We start from the raw sequence: 20,471 nt of genomic DNA, 5'->3' as shown, positions 1-20,471 counted from the left end.
TCTATCTATCTATCTATCTATCTATCTATCTATCTATCTATCTATCTATCTATCTATCTAATATATCTATATCTATATCTATATATCATATTACAAGAGCTAGCCTCAAACCAGGAAGGCCTGGGTTCAAGTCCCACAGATGACATAGTGGCTATGTAACTCATGGCAAATCTCTTAATCTTTCTGTATTCTGTACTCTAGCAATTCTCTAGGATTATAAATTTCAGAGAAAGTGGAAATCTGCATTGGTAGAGGGAGTTTCCGCATCTGAGAGTTTCCTACAATAGTTCCAGTCCTAGAGGAGCTACAAATATGGTGGGGTGATTAGGGCTGTGTCCCAAGGCTCTGAATCAAGACGGGCACTGACTTAAAAGCATATTGATGGCATTTGCAGTCCTTCAGCATTATAGAGACAACAACTAGGCTTTGTTCCCAGTAAGTGCAGTGCAGAGTGGATATATACTTCAACCCAGCTATAGATCATGTCATCTCTGAGTTATGATTTAAGAACAATAAGTTAAAATTAGAAGCTACTAGATGGTGGGTTGGAGGGAGTTCCCTGTCCCTTAGTACCAATGACTTTATGCCAAGCATCTAGGTCTTTATCTCTGCCTACTGCCAGACTCACCTGAGGACATTCTTTGTGCTGTTTGTGTGGCACACAGTATGTAGATCTTCTAGGTGTAAACATTCCTACTTTTGGCTTTGATGTCTAAGCTTGTGCTAGGTAAACATCATTGGGATACAAAAGGGCAGGATATGACCCCTGTCCTCAAAGAAATTATAATCTCTTTGGGAAAATAAGACACATGAACCAGCAAAGGGGATGAGGCAAATTACTACTAATACTAATTATAACAATAGCAACAACAATAATAATAGCTAATAATATAGCATGTTATATATGGCATTTATATAAAGTTTGTAAAGTACTTTGCATATTACCTAATTTGATCCTCACAACTCTGTATGATTAGTGCTTATTAACACCATCTAATAGATCAGAAAACAGACCAAGGGAGGTAGGGTGATGACTGTAAATACTTATTGACTTTATCAGGGACACCCAGATAGTAAGTATTAGAAAATTTAAGGACAGGATTATATAGTACATACAGGGTATGGGCTCACGAACTTTCATAGTAAAGAGAAAGCTTGAGGTTGAGAGCACTTGGGGGAGGCTGCAAGAAGGACCCATTCAAGTACCCTGGTCCTCAGCTTTGGAAAAGTAGAAGGGACAAAGAAGGGCCATTGCAGGCAAACTTGAGTCCAGCTAGGGAGGCAGGCAAGAATTTGCAGTAATGATGGAACTATGAAGAATCCTTCCTATTAACAATAAAGGGTGATACCAGGTAGTTTGTGGTCCTGAAGGGTTTTTGCACAGTTCTGCCTGGAAAGAGGGCTGGAACTAGGTAACCTCTGGAGGGTCTTAACAACTCTCAGATTTTTTGTCTTTATAAACTTGAATAGCTTATCATTGTTCTACTTGTATTTTCCCCCTTCTGTCTTCATGATCTATTTTTGAAAAAGGGAAAATTTATTCTAATCGCTATCTGCATTAAATAACTTATGAGTGGTACACATGGTTGGCATCATGCCCAGAATTAGAGGAAGGGCAGAAGGGAATCAGAGGGAAACATTTGCAGCTAAGATTCCATTCCATGAATACCATCCAGCAAAAAGGAAGAACTTGTAGAACATACACATTGTGCAAATTGGCTTGGGAAATGTCACTATTCGGGTATTTTATCTTTTTTCCCCTTGGTTATTTCATTTTTAAAAATTTTGCTTTTTAAATATTGTGATAGATTATTACCTCCCTTGAATAAAATTTCCTTATGGCTATTGTGCTTTAATTTCACTGATGCAGATGAATTGTGTTGTTAGTGAAGGTGTGATGCTCCCTGTGTTTCTCTTTTCTGGCTTTTCTAGCTTTCAGTGTTAGAAAAATAAAGAACATGTGGTAAGAAGCTGTTTAAATTTGAGCTCTCAGAGCTGTAAAGCTCCTGTTCCTTGGGGAGACTTCTGACTTTTTTCAGAGCAAGTGAAAAATAATCTCCCCAAATGAAGAAAGAAATATCTTTTCTTTGTCTACCTTTTTAGGTCTTGGGTGGGGGGAGGATGAGAAAACTCTTCCTCATTTAGTATTTCATAGGTATCTATATGATATCCACTGAGATCTAAATGGAGAAGACATTTGATATTGAAAGAATTTTTAAAATTTGATATTTAAAAGTGCAGCAACAAAGAATAGAACTTTATATATGAAAGGGGTCATAGAAATCATCTGATCCAAACTTTTCATTTCATTGGTAAAGAAACAGAGGCCCAGAAGGAGAAATGATATTTTTAAGGTTGCATAGCTGTAAATGGCAGAGCCTAGGATTCAAAACCAAGGTTCTTGATTCAAACCAAATTCAGTGTTCTTTCCATTACGCCTCACTGCTTCTTTGGGAGATTAAATCATGGGAAGAGATTTTCTTGTGAACAATTTAAAAATATATTTGTGTAGCTGGGGGTTGATCTGAAGCAGTTCCCTTGGACTGAGCTCATGGAGCTCCATGGAGAGGTACATGGACTTTTGCTGAAGGGAATGTGTGATCAGAGGCTCCTGGTTGTTCCTTTAGTCTCTGTGATTGGAGAGAGGTCAGGAAAAGACAAAAGATGATCAGTGACTAAACTAGAAAGAGTCTCCTACTCTCTATCATATTTCATTTTTATCATATATCATTTAGTTCAGCATATTTTCCATTTTATAGATGAGGGAACTGAGGCAGAGAGAGATTGAGTTCTTTGCCCAGGGTCATATAACTAGTGTCTGAGGGAGGATTTATTGTTATTTGTTTTTAATTTTAAAAATTCATTCATTAATTTATTTCTTTGATTCTCTTTTTTTTGCATTGTGTGCAGCAAATTTTTACCTTCCCTCTAACTCCCTCCTCTTCCATTGAGAAGGCAAGTAATATGATATCAATTATACATGTGAAGTCATGAAAAAATTTCTGTATTAGCCATGTTGCAAAAAAAAAGGCAAGACAAATAATGAAAGTAAAAAGGTATGCTTCAATCTGAGATCTTTCTAAGTCCAAGTCCAGTGTCCTGAGCCACCTAGCTTCCTCATTCTTGGTTTCTGAACCATGTCTTCCAAGATTTTAATCATCTTCATTTATTCCCATGTTTACATTGAAATCACCAAGTGTCCAATTTATGTTTAATTTTGAAAAGTGTTATTGAGTTCTTCATATAATTTATTTACCTTTTTATCTTCTAAAACACATATTGGTGCATAAGCTGTAGTTATTTTTATTATGGTCTTTTTGCAAGTACTTATGAGGACTGCAATGTAAGATGACAAAATAACTCATTAAATTACATTTCTTTTTGTCTTTTGTTGAATGATAAAACCAGTTCTACCAACTTTCAGAGGCAGTACGAAGTAGTAGACAATGACCTCAATTTGAAAACATAGGACTTATTTTCAAATCCCTGCTCTACCTTGTATGGCTTTGATTAAGTCATTTCTTCTCTTTGTGTCTCAAATTCCTCATCTGTAGTGAACTATAGATGGTACAATGGATAGAACACTAGCCCTAGAGTCTCTTCCTGAGTTCAAATCTGGCTTTAGACACTCACCAGCTGTGTGACCCTGGGTAAGTCACTTAACCCTGTTTGCCTCAGCTTCCTTGTCTATAAAATGAGCTGGAGAAGGAAATGGCAAACCACTCCAGACAAGAAAGTTCATGGAGAGCTGAAATGACTGAACAACAATAGGGAACTAAATGACCTTTAAGTTCTTTTCTAGCTCAAAATCATCCCAATAACTAATTTCTTTGCCTCTACCTTTGGTAGAACCTGTAAGACATGGTTCTACTGAACCATGATTTCTTATTTCTTATGGCTTTGCTTGTGGTAAGAATGTTTAGATCAATAACTATCAATAACCAGTACGTCCCAGTCATTATGCATTGGACAAGAACATCAAATTCAGAATACCAACAGCTAAGCTAATGTTTTTAGATTATCTAAAAATAGTATTATTCTTGGTACCTCCTGATCCTTTTTCTAGCATTATGACACTGTGGCTGGAGAAACACCAAATCCTGTTCTGAGTTAGTTTTATATAGAGTTATAAAAATAACCAGAGACATTGGACATCTGGAGGGTGCTAATATAAAGAGAATTTAAGAAACTCAATTTAGCTTTACAGATGAAAAAAAAAGTCTTGTGTGAATAGAAGTGTGGTAGACCCTTTGAGGGATACAAAGATATTTCAGACAATGTCCCTGGCCCTTCAAGTGCTTACACTCTGGTAGAGGAAATAGATAAGTACACTAATAACTCTGGTACTTGGTTTAAATAAAGGTAACTGAAGAGCTTGAGAAAAGGAACCTGGCCTACAAAATGATTAAGAGTTTAGGTCCTCAACTGAGATTAGAAGACATCAAAGTAGGAACAATCCGGGATTATGTAAATATAAACACCAAATAGGCTAATGTCGAGAATAAAAGAAATCATAAGCAGAACTTGAATGACCATTCAACCTTTATTCCCTTGGAGGTCCACAAACATGTTTCTTAAGCCAGTTTTGTTAGGAGCCAACAAGTGAATCCTTACTGGCTTTAGTCCTGGTCACCACAAAATAATATTGCAAGAAAAAAAAAACAAAGCAAAGTGTATCTGCATCCTATAAAAATAGTTGGTGGGTGACCATTCTTTGTTTTTCTTCCCTTTTGTGTCCAACTTTAATTTCTATGTCTCTGTGAATTTTTTTTAAACAAATTTCATTTCTAATATGTGAGACATTACATTTCCCTGGAAAATCCAGAGGTTTTATAAAAATTCTCCAAGGGATAGCTCACCTACATATGCCAATGGAAGACAACAAATTGATGGACATGTTCCTCCTAATGTTTATGCTGCTAATCTTCACAGTTAATGAGCAATGATGAAGACTCATGAGGGAAAACAGATGCTGTGCGTTTGACATACTGAAAGTCCTTTTCTCCTTATCAAAATGAACTAAAATAAGAATTGTCCTTGGCACAACCAAAATACACTTTTCAAAATTCAATTTATCAGGGAAGGAATTTTGAAGCTGTAATTTAATAAATATTTCTTTCTAGGAAAATATGAGTACTTGTTTCCCTCTTACAACATCACATCTAATTTTCCTTCTAACTCCAAGATTTTGTGTTCTAAGATTCTTCAAAATCTTTTGGGGGTTGGCTTTTATCTCTACAATGGGAAAGCATTTCTATGGAACATGATTGTCAGCATAACTTGGGTGATGTCTCAATACTTAATGCACTAAAGTGATTTGATTGGATTAAAATAAATTTAATCTTCATCAAAAGTGCATAAATATTTTTGTAATGGAAAAGATACTTCTTGGCTGTTTTAAGGAAATATCTGCCATGGTTGTTGTATTCTTGGAGTTGACATCTCTGGCAATCACTTTTCACCTTATGTCCAAGATGAATAAAGAATTAAAGGAAAACATGAGTCAAGTTTATGACTCCTAGTACCATATAGCTGAAATAACTATAGTATTGGAAGGTTGGAAGATAATCTCTAAGGAAAATAGATTAGAGAACAGTCAATATTTGTTCGTATGTAACATTAAACTTCTATTGGGTTAAGTCATATGGAGACTTTTCCAGATAGAAGTAGAGAGATGCTACTGATGAAACCTAACTTCTAACCAATATTTTGTGAATTTTTTTCAAAATCATTGTTGATTAATGCTGGGAACTGCTTTGGAAAGATATGTTTGGATTTAGGAGGACTTTAGTTTAGCCCAACACCAAATGGAACTTTTAAAAAGAGAGAGATGAGCTTCTGTAAACTTTTTGCTTGCTGTAAAGGTTTATATTCCTTAACTTAAGTGTAGATTCCCTTAGTTCTAACTGAATTTTGAGTTTACAGAATGGTAAAGTCAGCTTCCTCTGTTTATTAGGTGGTCTGAGGACCTATACTTCATGGATTTGAGGGGAGAAGGAGGAATTAATCATATTAGTACACACTAACAGATGGAAAAAAAATTAAAAGGGGAAATATATTTGGTTGAGAAACATATCACTACCATAACTATATTATGTACATTTAAGAGTATTCAAATGAGGGTAATTTTCTAAATTAAGAAAACAAGAGGACTATCCCTTTCAATACTTGTTGAGAGTAGATAATGAATGTTATGCATATGTACCACTGAGGGTCAAACTAAAATGAATTCAGATATTAATAAAAAAGCCACAAAAGGACTGAAATAGAAGATTACTAATAAGTGAAATAATCAGATCAATTTTGTATCTTTTTAAAATGATCCTACTTGTAGTTATTTAATTTTGTCTTATAATTGCCTAAGTCATGATCCTTTGTCTCTGAACTTAAATCAGAAATTTATTTGGCCTGTAATGAGTTAAATTCAGAAATCCAGTTCTTCTGCTAAACTGTCCTATTCTTGTGTCAACAAAATCTGTTACCCTTGAAGGATGCAGGTGGACACCAGGGAGTCTGGTCTGGTATCTTTATGCTCCCAAGCTCTCCTTCAAGGATGATTGGTTTATTATCCAAAGAAGTTTGGTTTGCTATCTCAGTCCTTGCAGAAGCAGCTGGACTCAAACAATGAACATTTCTTCATCACGGGAGAGAAGGAAGGGGTTGCTGCTAGTCCTCATTCCCAATTCGCATTTACTCATTTTATTTCATCTATGATGCTAGCGTTTCTATTTTCTGCACTCCCCAAAACTATGAATGAGAGCTGTCCCTCTCATATGGGGTTTTTGCTTTCCTGGGGAAGCTGAGATCCTATTTATTGTTACACTTGTACTTAACTAATTAATTGATCATGCTTGGGACTTTGTGCCTCAGTCTATCTTAATTTTTTAATTGTTATATAAATAAACAAATTAAACACATGTAGGTAGACTAAACTGGCACCTGCTAGAAATCTTAACAACACCGACTGCTTTCTTTTAAGGTCCTTCAGAACAGGATCTGTGTGTATCTTTATAGGATCATAGATCTAGGTCTGGACAAGATTTTGGAGGCTGTCTTGTCAATTCCTCTCATTTTACACTTCATTAATTCATTTAGCACCTAAGCAGGGCTTTAAATGAAGAAAGGAAGTCTTTTAAGTAGAGACAACAAAGGCATGTGTTTAGGGCATAGGGATGTACTTGTGTAAAGATACAGAAGTGGGAGATGGACTCTTGTCATTTAAACAGTCAACAAGATATTTATTAGCATTTACCATGTGACAGACACTGGGCTTAGTGTTGGGGTTACAAAAAAGACCAAGAGTTCCTGCACTCAAAGAGTTCATATTCTAATGGAGTAAAAACTGTAAAAAAGTTGTACACACAGACTATACATACAACATAAATGGAAGGAAATCTCAAAGAGGAGGTCCAAGTAGAGGTGGGAGAAGGAAAGTCCTTCTGTAGATGATGAGATTTACTCTGAATCTTCTTGTTTGTTTTTTTTGCTAGGCAATGGAGTTAAGTGACTTGCCCAGGGTCACATAGCTAGTAAATGTCAAGTGTCTGAAGCCAGATTTGAACTCAGGTCATCCCTAACTCCAGGGCTGGTACTCTATCCACTGCACCACCTAGCTGCCTCAAATTTACTCTGAGTCTTGAAGAAAACCAGATAAGCAAGAGGTAAAGGTGAGAAGGGAAGGCATTTTAAGTGTGGGTTATAGTCAATACAAAGGCTCAAGGTGAAAACTGGAGTGTCGTGTTGGAGGAATTACAAATACGTCAGTATATCTGTGTCATAGAGGACATAGAGTAAAGTATGAAAAGAAGGGGCCAGATTGTAAAGGGCTTTAAATGACAAACAGAAGATTTTATGTTTGAATTTTAGAGGTAATAGAGAGCTCCCAGAGCTTATTGAGTAGGGGTGTGTGTGTGTGTGTGTGTGTGTGTGTGTATGTGTATTTGTGTACATTTGTGTGTGTGTGACATGATAAATCCTCTTCTTTAGAAAAATCACCTTGGCCACTGAGTGAAGGATGAATTGGAGTGGAGAGAGACTTGAGGTCAACCACAATGGTACAGCAATAGTTAATGCATGAGGAGATGAGGTCTTGTACCAGGGTGGTGGTTGTGTGTAGAGAGGAGAGAATGTATGCAAAGAGATGTTGTCAAAGTAGAAGTGACAAGATGGCAACAGATTATATATGTAGGGTGAACGTGAATGAGGAGCTGAGAATGATACCTAGTTTGAAAGCCTGGTTTCCTTGAGATAATGTAGCCCTCTACAATAGGGAAGTTCAGGGGCAGCTAGGTGGCACAATGGATAGAGCACTGGCCCTGAAGTCAGGAGGACCTGAATTCAAATCAGGCCTCAGACCAAATACTTAACACTTACTAGCTGTGTGACTGGGCAAATCACTTAACCCCAATTGCCTTTAAAAACAAACAAACAAACAAACAAACAAACAAACAATAGGGAAGTTCAGAAGAGGGGAGAATTTGGAAAGAAAGACTGTGAATTCTGTTTTGGACATGTTGAGTTTGAAATCCCTACATGATATATATTTTGAGATGTCCAAAAGGCAGTTGATGAGATGAGAATGAAGAGGTTAGGGCTGGGTATCATTTGCAGAGAAATATTTGAACCCACGGGAGCTGAAAAAATCACCAGGTGAGATACTATAGAAGTAGAAGGTCCAGCATACCTACAGTTAGTGAGCATGACTTGGATGACAGATCTTATGAATGGGAAGTAGCTAGGTTTGACTAAAATAAAGAGTATTTTAATCAGAGTAATACAAAATAAGACTGAAAACTGAAGAAGGAACCATATTATGGCATACTTAAAATGCCTGACTGAGGAGTTTATGTTTTATCTAAGGCATTTTTATATGATAGTCCTGCTCTGGCCTGGGATGCCAACTTCTGAAGTATTATGTGAGTATTTGGGGCACCACAATTTAGGAAAACCATTCAGAACAGGACAGCAAGGATGGTGAAAGACCTTTTATTAGTGCCATACAAAAATAGTTGAAGGAACTGGGGATATTTAGGCTAGAGAAGACAAGGTTCATGAGGGACATTATAGTTTTGAAAGGCTGTCATGTATAAGAAGGATTCCATTTGTTCTCTTTCTCCCCAAAAGAAAGAACCAAGAAAAATAAATGGGAATTACCAAAAAGAAAATTTAGGCTTGATATAGATAATAATATCCTAACAAGTAAAGGCATCTAAAAGTAGAATAGACAGGCCAAAGTGGAAAAACTTGTGGAATTGAGTCAATAGAAAGATAATGGTATCATTAACAGAAGTGGAAAAGTTGAGAGGAAGGATTGAATTTTAGGAATTAAGTTGGGTTCTGTTTTGGACATGCTGAGTTTGCAATCACAGATGATAATTTCAACAGTAAGTGTTCATATGTGTAATCCTGATTATAGTCAACTTGGGACTCTCATCCATAACAGCTATGTGACCCTGGGCAAGTCACTTAACCTCTCAGTGCCCTCAAATACCTCTCTTAATATTACAGTTGTATAGGGGCAGCTAGGTGGCGCAGTGGATAGAGCACTGGCCCTGAAGTCAGGAGGACCTAAGTTCAAATGCGGCCTCAGACCAAACACTTGGGACTCACTAGCTGTGTGACCCTGGGCAAGTCACTTAACCCCAATTTCCTTTAAAAAAACAATATTACAGTTGTACAGCCTTTGCTGACCTGCATCGGTAGATCTGCATTTCCTCACTAGAAGTTCTCTATAACAATGAAATTACAGGTCCAGATCTCTTCCTGACAAAAACAAAAAAGTGTATGAGTACTTAGACACAACCATTTGAAGAGAATTAAAGAAGGCTTAATTTCCTTTATTTTGTTCCAAAATTTTTCTACCCTGCCCTCTCCCCTTTATCCTAAGGGTATTCTTCACATCCAGATCTCCTGGAAACAGCGTTTATGGGTTTCTTTAATATATCTTAAGCCCAGAAATGTTCTCTGGCCAAAATAGTTGGTGAAGAACTAATTAAAGAGAACACTAAAAGCGAGGGAAAGGCCAGCTACCCTCACATGAATCTGTTCCTTTTTGGTGAAAAAAAGGTCACCTTTACCTAATATGGGTAGAGAGTCTATTTAAGTCATTAAATCCTTGACAATTTTTAAAATACTAGTCACATTTGGCATGCTAAACTTTTTTTTTTCTTTTTATCACATTATCAATGGATTTAGAGAATGTTCAGTAAGTCTACTTATGTAATTGATTTAATAAGGATTCTGTGTAAGAATGGCATCAAAAAGATCTGGGTTTTCTTGAAGTAGAATATGGAATTCAACTACCTTCTACATCAGGGGCCCTGAACCTGAGGTCCGTGGACGACCCCTTAGCCATTTGTGGTTAGTGAACCTAGATAAGAAAAAAAATACATCCTAATTTTCACATTATTTTAACTCTAACTGAGCTTTAATCAGTGTGTCGATATGCTAGTGTGAAAATTTCCCCCACAAATGCAGATCACAGGGGTAGCTAGGTTTCACAATGGACAGAGCACTGGCCCTGGAGTCAGAAGGACCTGAGTTCAAATCTGGCCCCAGACACTTGACACTTACTAGCTATGTGACTCTGCCTGGGTAAGTCACTTAACCTCATTGCCTAGCAAAAAACAAAAACAAAAACAAAAACAAAAACAAAAACAAAAACAAAAACAAAAACAAAAACAAATGTATATCACAGTCCACCTATGACAGTAGAGGATCGCATCAGTCAGTACTTAAAATAATTCAGATGATTCACTGGAAGGTCAAACACTGAAGCTGAAGTTTAAATACTCTGGCCACATGACATGAAGATGGGACTCATTGAAAAAGACCTTGATGTTGGGAAAGATTGAAGGTAAAAGGAAAAGAGGATGGTATAGGATGAGGTGGATAGATAGTGTCATGGAAACAACAAACATGATGGTGGAGGACAACAGGGCATGGTGTGCTATGGTCCCTGTGGAGTTAGACAAGACTGAATGACAGAAGGAGGAGGAGGAGGAGAACACCAACAGCAACAGCAACAGCAACAGCAACAGCAGCAACAACAACAACAACAACAACAACAACAACAACAACAACAACAACAAATGAATCCCAGCGACTTGCCTGAGGCATATAGAGGTTAAAAGACTGAGAGCTGAGGACCTGAGTTTGATCTCCCTGTCAAAACTCTTACGAGGTGTGTTATCCTGAACAGGTCATTACCTATAAAATGGGAATAATAATAGCACCTATTTCACAGGGTTGTTGTCAAGATAAAATGAATTAAGATATATAAAGTACTTTAAGGTGCTACATAAATGTTAGCTATAATAAATTATTGTTACTACTACTACCACTATTACTACTACTACTAACTTTCAAGTGCCAGAGAAATCATTTGAACTCAGGTCTTGTAGAATCCAACTGTAGAATGGTATTATTCCACACTGTCTTTACTTAGAATATTTCTACTACCTTACTATTCAAATAGTAATGTTATGTGTTTTTTTTTTTCAGGTATTTGTACAAGAACGAAATCCACACAATAGATGCCCAAGCGTTTAAAGGGCTTATATCCTTGGAACAGCTGTAAGTAATGCTAATTTATTGAAACATTGATTGAGTTCATTGAGAAGCAAAACAACTTAGTGTTTTTTTCCTATAAAGTTCAATTGTGAGACTACAAATTTACACATATATGTATCTATGAATATATAACATGCCTTTTAAGTCTTATGTTCAAATTATGTCATATTCTGTGAATAACTCTATAAAAATTCTTATGTGTGTTACTTTAGTATTTTCTTTTAAATAAAAGTTGTAAGTATTGAAAGTTAAAATGGACCTTAGAAAGCCTCTAGTTCAATTCCTTATCAGATTTAGAGCTGGTAGGAAGCTTAGAAATCATCTAGGTCAACCTACTCATTTTACACATAAGGAAATAGAGCTAGAGAGGTTATATCACTTGCCCAGTGTTACTATGGACAGTATATATGTGATCCAGAACTCAAACTCAGGTCCTTCAATATCAGTCACCCCCTGATCCCATGATAGCTTGCTGATCTCCTTCATTTTACAAAGGAGGGAGCTGAAACCTAGAGCAGTGAGATGACTCACACTGTGGTGTTGCCAGTGAGGGCTCCTAGCTAAATTTCCAGTCCAATTTTCTTTTTGCTACATAAAACTGATAATGTGAAAACTATGCATGATGCCCCCGCAAACTGGCAAATCACTATCAGAACCCCAGGATGAAATATAAATCTCACTATGAGAAAAATCAAATTAAGCTAATAAAGCCACCGAAACAAAATTAGATATTTTATTCCAGATTTTTTCCATGATGCCTGAGTGTTTGTGAGACAAATCCTTCTGCTATATTTCAAAGCATTGTCCAAGCTGACCAGAGCTTTTGAGACATGCTTCCATTGAGTAACAATCCTTGTTTATGGTGTTTGCATGAGAAGCTTTAAGACATCATTTGTTATTTATGTACAGTTCTTAATAGGACTTTAATAGCAGAAATCTGTGATTACTGGCTTGAGGGAAACCTGGTTTAATAGCAGTACGTAAGAAAAGACCTGGGGATTTTAGTGGACTGAAAATTTAATATGTCAACTCTGTGGGGTGGCAGTCCAAAAAGCTAATCTTTTTTCTCATCTGTAAAAGAAAGATAAAAATAGCACCTACCTCTCAGGGTTGTCATGAGACTCAAGTGAAATAACAGCTGCAAAGTGCTTAGCACAGTGCCTGGCACACAATAGGCACTATATACATGTTAGTAATATAATAATATTATCCAATCATTTATTTAATTTATATTATTTATTAACTATTATTTAATAATAATTATTATTCGTGCCACCTTAGGTTGTGCCCATACCCAGGTGAGAAGTGTTGTACGGTACGGACTTTGGAGTGAGAGGATTTAAGTTCAAACCCCACTCTGGTACTCACTACATATCTGACTCTGGGCAATTCACTTAACTCCCTTGGAGCCTCAGTTTCCTCATCTGCAAAATGAGGGGGATGAACTTTTCCCTTCCACCTTCTCTGCTACTGTCAAAGGCAACACCATCCTCCCTGTCCAACAGGCTCACAACCTAGTTGCTATCCTTGACTCCTCACTCTCTTGAATCATGCCCCCCTCACATCTAGCCTGTTGCCAAGGCCTATTGATTTCACCTTTGCGATATTTCTTGAATACTCCCCCTTCTCTCCTCTGTAACTGCCACCTCTCTGGTGCAGGCCCTGATCTCCTCATGCCTAGATTACTGCAGCGGCTGCTGGTGGGTCTGCCTGCTACAAGTCCCCTCTCACTCCAATCCATCCTCCACTCAGCCGCCTAAGTGATTCTTGTAAAGCACAGGTCTGACCATGTTAATCTTGTCCGACTCCCCCAAATCAATAAACTCCAATAGCTCTCTGTCCATTCAAGGATCAAACACAAAATCCTCTGACATTCAAAACCTTTTATAGCCACCCTGCATGCCATGGCATCACTTCCCTAATGTCGTGGTCCTTTTCGGGAACAAAGGACAAACAACATCAGCAACAAACAAAACCAGTCTTCTTTTACCTTAAACACCTCCATTTAATTCTTTGATTCAATGACAATAGCCTCCTAGCCGTTCTTTGAACGAGATACTCCATCTTAGTGCTGGCCATTTTCACTGGCAGACACCATGCCTGGAATGTCCTTCCCCTTCATCCCTGTCTCTTTGCTTTCCTGTCTTTTTTCAAGTCCCAGCAAAAATTCCATCTTCTACGGGAAGCCCATGCCAACCCCTCCAATTCTAGTGCCTCCCCTCTCTTGATTATTTCTTAGTGGTCCTGTATTGAGCTTGTTTATAATAGTTGTTCGCATCACCCTTCATCAGGGTGATGAACTCCTCGAAGTCAGGGGTTGTCTTTTGCCTTTCTTTTTATCCCTAGCACTTAGTTTTGACTTTATAGGCCTCACACCTAGGTGTCTTATACATGGCAGGTGCTTAATTTATGCTTATTGAGTGGAACTGAAAAGAAATAGGATTGCTTTTATGTATATTGCATTCTTGTCCCACATCTGTATATGTTGTCTCCATTGTTTTAATTTGGGTCACAATCTGATTTAAAGAACACCTATGGTCCAGTTAAGTATGAAAAATCTATTTGATTAACATAACATTTTATATTATACTCTACAGTTAAGAAAGCCTTTTCATAACAATCCCACAAGGGAGATGACAAGGTAGTTATTGTTATCCCATTTTGCAAGTGAGGTAACTGAGGCTCAGAGAAGTTGACTGTTCAAGGTTTTACCAGTGCTGGGGTTAGAAAACCAGGTCTTTGTACTCTCTATCTAGCACCTTTTTCATTAAAGCTACACTGATATTAATCATTTAAATATGTTTACAAATGTTTTATAAATATTTAGCATAGTAAAAGGCCTAATTTCTATTTAAGATGCACATAATTCCCATCATTAAATATTTTAAATTCTAAAAATAATTGACTCTTTTTATTGTCAATGAGTAATGCTGTACTCATTTTTTTAGATGCTGTGGAAACATGCAATTTTAATTTCTATTTTTAAAGCACAGTAACACTCATGCTTTCTTATGTTGGCCTCCAAAGAAAGAGGTTTGTTGTTAGCTAAAAATTTCATATTCAGTTTTTCATTTAGAATATAATTGGTTATGTTAATCCTAGCTCTGAAAGCCAAGTTTGTTTTGGACTATGTCTACACAACTACAATAGATACAGGTAACACAAACATTTGGATAGTTCAATTCCCCTTGAACCCTCACTACAGCCCCAAGTGGCAAGGCTTAGAAATAACATGGTTGTCATTTGCAAAATTGTTAAAGATGCTATGTCAAACTGCCCTGATTCTGCCTCACTGATCCAAAATCAACCTTTGACAGTAACTTAAGGCATGTTTTGAAGATGGCATTTTTAGTGCAATGTCTCAGACATTTGGTTTATTTTTAACAGTAAAAGTTCTATAACTGGAGCCTGTTTCAGGGACATGTGTCAATAGGACTGTTTCCCTTATGTTGGCCATGAAAAAGGAAGTTATGATTAATTAAAAAAATCATTATTGCCTTTTGTTTCTAGACCATAGGCATTTCCCACAATCCCCACCCCAATGGGTTTTCCTTTGTAACAAAGAAAACAGATTTAAACAAAACTGATTGACATAGTAACAAGCAATGTGTACCTGATTCCACCAGCATAGTCTTCCACTTCTTTACAGAGAACCAGGAGGTATATTTCATCATTAATTTTCTAGAATCAAGATTGGTCATTGTAATTTATCCGAGTTCAACTACCTTGAATGTCATTTTAACTAAAGTTATTATAATCCCAATGCATGTTGTTTTCCTAGCTTAGTTTACTTTATTTTTATTAGTTCATTCAAATCTCCCCAAGTATCTGAATTTCTCATATTGAAGGGAGGGAGAGGAGAAATAGAGTAAGAAGGAGAGGGAAAATGAAAGGAGAAAAAGAGGGAAGATTAAAAAGGGGGAAGTGAAGGGAGAGGAGATACAGAAAAGAGGAGAGAAGACAACCAAATCAACAAAATTTTAAAAAGAATAAAGTAAAATAACAATAGAGAGGAAATAATTATCAGAAGCTATGATGCACAATTATATGCCAGCAAAACTGAGAACTCAAAAAGTTGGATGATCATTTCTAAAAATATAAAATGCATGAATTAACAAAATAAGAAACAGAGCTCCTGGCCTCATATTAGAAAGAGAAATATTGTATAATAAGCTATGAATGATTTACCAAAGAAAGAGACCTTCATCTTGATGCATGTACAAGTTAATTAGAATTACTTTTTCTTATTACATATATTTCATTATGTTTGTATGCCACATTTTGGTTAGTCATCTTCCAATCTATAGATGTTTACTTTATCCCATTCTTTGTGACTCCCCAAAATGCTGGTAAAAATATCTTTGTGCATGTAGAACTTTTCCTTTTGTCCTTTGATCTTATTTTATTAGAGGCTAAGCAGTGAAATCACACCAGGAAAAAAGATATGATGTCAGTTACTCTTTTTGTATCGTTCCATATTGTTTTTGAGAAAGGTTGGACCAATTCACAGCTTTCTTAACAGTATATTAGTATACTTGTTTCCCTATATCACTTACAACATTAAATATTTAACCTTTTCTCATTTTTATCACTTTGGGAGGGTGAGATAAAACTGCCGGTGTATTTTAATTTGTTTTTTTCTCTTGTTTTTAGTGATTTGCAATATTACATTATATGATTGCTAATAGTTTTCAGTTCATTTGGAAACTTCACATCCTTTTATGATAATCTATTAAAGTATAGCTATTGGTTTTATATATTTGCAACAATTCTTTATATAAGTTGGGTATCAGATTTTTATTTTTGTCATATTTAATATAATAATTTTGTCCACTAAACCACTTCTCTTCTTATTCTAACTGAATTGATTTTGTTTGTACAAATTCTTTTCAATTTCATATAATAAATTTGATCTATTTTTATTTTTAAATCTTCATCCTGTGTTTGGTTATAAATTTCTTCTTGGCCATTCATTTAAAAAGGATGTTCTTCTGTTCTTTATTTTCTATGATGTTAATGAATATTTAATTGAATTGGTGCCCCATGAAGATGATACTTATTCTCATTTCTTTGACTCTTCCATAAATCCAGTATTTATTTACAACTAATGTTTCCCCGACTCTGATCACCTATTGACTTAATCATTGAGATGGCTATCCTCCTCTTTGTCAATCACTACAAGTCTTACTTATAAAAGTGATCTTCTATTGTAATGATGATCCTTACATGACTATATATAGAGAAAGAATATTAGCCCCATTACTTAGTCCCTACTTTGTGATCGACATTTCTGCTATGAGTGATACTGTATTTCTGGTTCTGATATCTGATGTCTGGCTCTTCCAAAAATATTCTTCTATGCTGTACTGGAAAAAGGCCTCATCACTTACCTCTTTCTCTGCCTTTTTGTTCTTTCTTAAACCTAGACTTCTAAAATTTAAAACTAGAGATCACCTAGTCCAATTTGCTCATTTTACAGAAGAGAAAACCAAGGATAAGAGAGAATAAGTTATTTGACTAAAGAAATAGTTGGTATCAGAGCCAATTTTAGGACTTGTTCCCTTTGTCTTTTAGTCCACTCTTCTTTCTACTATGCTGTCTTTATGAAGCAATGGTAAACTCCCATCTTAAAAGCTTGTGTAATGATTATATGCTAAAATATGATGAACTGTTATCTTTGATTATTTCATACTGCCTACATTTTCTTTCTGCCCAAGTCTTTTAAGTTAAGGAAAAAGCTGTAAAACTTTAATATGAGAGGTAATGAAAGTCTGTTTTTGTGTGTCTCTATGTGTTGTAAATACCTCGGTATAAGTTCAATTCATTTAAAAAAATATTAAGCACTTTTTGTGTATGGAATACTATGAGAAATGCAAAGATAGAGAAAACATAATTTTTGTTCTCCTAGAGCTAAAGGTCTAGTATTAAGCAACCACACATAAATAAGTAGCTATACTACAAAATTGAGTATGATAATTACATAAGGAAAATACAGAGTGAAATCCAAGGAAGGAAACAGAATTTCTTTCTGGGGAGATAACCCCACATGGAGGAGGTTGAATTTATTCTGTATCTAGAAGAAAGGGAAGATTTCCCAGGTGGAAGTAGTTGAGAGGCCATTTCAGGGTGACAGAATGGCTTGAATAAGACATGGAAACAGAAAAAACACCATATGTGAACCCGGGGCAGATTCACTTTTTTTTTGGAATTAATAGTAATGGGAAGAGACTTTGTGTGAGATATGGCTGGAAAGGTCACACAACACCACATTGTGCAAGTCTTAGAATTCCAGACTAAGTAATTTGGAGTTTATTCAGTAGTCAATAAGAAGCCATTCAAGGGTTTTGATTAGAGGCATGAAATGATCAGATTTGGATATGAGAAAGATTAATGAGGAAGCACAGATTAGAATGGGAGAGAGGCTAAAAGTAGGAATATGTCAATACTTTTGCATTTGTCTCAGGGAAGGGTAATGATTGGCTATTTTAGGGTAATGGAAAGGAGAAGACAGAGTCAATAATTTGGAGTTATTCACAAGACTTCACAAGATTTTCAAATAATTAAATGTGCATTATTTATCTTTTCATTCTTTTTTGTTGGGGGCCAAATGGAACAGTCTGTAAGCTTTTATCAAGCACCTACAATGTTTCAAAGACTGTGCTAAGTATTAGGGATATAAAGAAAGATGAAAGCAAGGAGTTCACAGTCTAATAGGGAATATACCACATGCAAATAACTATGTACAAACAAGATAAATAGAGGATATAAATCAGAGATAATCAATAGAGGGAAGGGATTAGCATTAAGAGGGATCCATAAAGGCTTCTTACAGAGGGTGGGATTTTACCTGGAAATGGAAGAAAGCCAAATGACTTCCTGTCATTATTCACTTTCATGGGGCAGCTAGGTGGCTCAGTGGATAGAGTGCTGGCCTTGGAATCAGGAAGACTCATCTTCATCTCGCCTCAGACACTTACAACCTGTGTGACCTTGAGCAAGTCACTGTTTGCCTTAATTTCCTCATTTGGAAAATGAGTTGTAGAAAGAAACAGCAAACCACTCCAGTATTTTTGCCAAGAAAACTCCAAATGGAGACTGAACAACAAACATTCACTTTGATTTAATATTCAATGTATTCTTGCGCAGCTGGATAAAATGACAACTTTTTGTAATTGAATAGGAGTAAAGAGAAGTAAGCTATAACCTTGTGGAAAGCCTCTCTGGGACAACTCTTGTAACACACAGGATGATAATAATGATGTGTACCTAATCCTATCCCAGCATGGTTTTGATTTCTTCTGCTAAGTCTGTATATTTTGAGAACTTTTCTATCCCCTTCCTCTTCCTGTTCTTCTTTATTACCACTTACAAACCAAAACTGCAAGTGCAGGTGATCTTTTCTTAAACAAAAGAAGTATTTGTATTAAGTATGGCTTATTATGATCCTTTTCCATCACATGTTGAGTGAGTGGTTTGAAACATAGCCACTTGTATTTCCGTGTCAAAAGTTGGACAGGTTGGTATTTGGTTTCTTTTATAGAAAGATTTTGTTGCCCTCTTTTCTCCACTCTATCTAGATTTTATCAAGCTGGCAAGGTCTTTCTCAGGATATTTATTAGTACATAAGCTGAGCAGACTCTCCATGTTGAGATAATTACGACCTCTCAACATTGATGACTTTATCATCCTCGATTTAAGAGAAGCAGCCCATCATTGATCTCCACTGGACAATATGTACTTACACTTATGGATGCTGAAAATCTTGAACATGGGCTGAGTTCAAACAGCCTTAAAACCCAATCCTAAAGACAGTTCAAGAGTTAGGTACTGACTACTTAGCCTGGGCAACTGTCTAAGAGCTCAAACACCTCCAGCATTATCAACGAAAACTTTCTGATCTTTAAAAACACTTGAAGAATGAGTATTTTTTTTTTGAGCAATGTCAAAAGCAGGATTTTTTTCTCTAATAATCAAGAGCAATTCAGCCTTTGAATGCATTATTGCTGAAATCTTGTCCTTCAACCCTCATGTGAATTCAAGTTTTTGTATCAGAACAGAGAAAGCTAGAGGAAGAGGGACATTGTAGGTACAAAGGTGGAGGACACTTATCTGGACTTACCCACAAGGAGGTCTTGACAGTTTTTATGCTTTCTGTAGTCACTTGTAATCTGGAATCTAGCTGACCTAAGTAATTTCCTACAGTAATTCATATTCTTCAGTAATCCATGTGGGAATATATTTGAGTCATGTGTTAGTTTGATTCTCACCTTTTGGTTGCATGGAAGTAATGGTTACCATATAACTATACTTTTAGAGAGCATTTGCTGCTAAATATTGGAAAAAGAGACAAGAGAACCTGATCACCTTTCCAGACCTTGGAATTAGGCCCAGAAGCCTAGGACATTAATAACAGAACATTATCACAGAATCAAAGAGTTGGAAGAGATCCCAGAGACCATTAAATATAACCCATACTTGTACAGAGAGACAGCTAGGTAGTTCAGTGGACAGAGCACTGGGCCTGGAGTCAGGAAGATCTGAGTTCAAATGTGAGTTCAGATACTCACTAGTTGTGTGATTTAATCTCTGTTTACCTTAATCTACTGAAGAAGGAAATGGCAAACCACTCCAGGATAAGGGGGATTCCTTATTCCTAAGGGTAAGGAAATTGAAGCATAGCAAGGTTAAGTGACTTGCCCAAGGTCATACAGCTAATAAGTTTCTGAGGCAGAATTTGAACTCAGGGTCTTCCTGACTCTAAGTACTGTTCTTTTGACTCAAAGTATTTTTGCCAAGAAAACCCTATATGGAGTCACGAAGAGTCAGACATGATTAAAATGGCTGAAATAAATACTTATATAGGGATCCTTTCTTCAATATAACAAATGGTCATCTAACTT

The 20,471-nt window shown here is 36.3% G+C and overlaps 1 protein-coding gene across 1 annotated transcript in view; it reads left to right on the top strand.

Annotated features, from left to right (window-relative positions):
* The window catches only part of LOC114054133 (peroxidasin-like protein), a 475,034-nt gene that overhangs the window by 264,256 nt on the left and 190,307 nt on the right, over positions 1–20,471 (top strand). Inside the window, exon 4 of the mRNA XM_027877274.1 lies at positions 11,503–11,574. Within this exon, the coding sequence (XP_027733075.1) occupies positions 11,503–11,574 (72 nt within the window). The remainder of the gene's footprint in view (positions 1–11,502; positions 11,575–20,471) is intronic.

This window comes from Vombatus ursinus, unplaced genomic scaffold, assembly GCF_900497805.2.
Source record: "Vombatus ursinus unplaced genomic scaffold, bare-nosed wombat genome assembly UNPS02014812.1, whole genome shotgun sequence".
Taxonomy (NCBI): Eukaryota; Metazoa; Chordata; class Mammalia; order Diprotodontia; family Vombatidae; genus Vombatus; species Vombatus ursinus.
The sequence above is the reverse complement of the archived record's forward strand: the minus strand, read 5'-3'. Positions and strand labels throughout refer to the sequence as shown.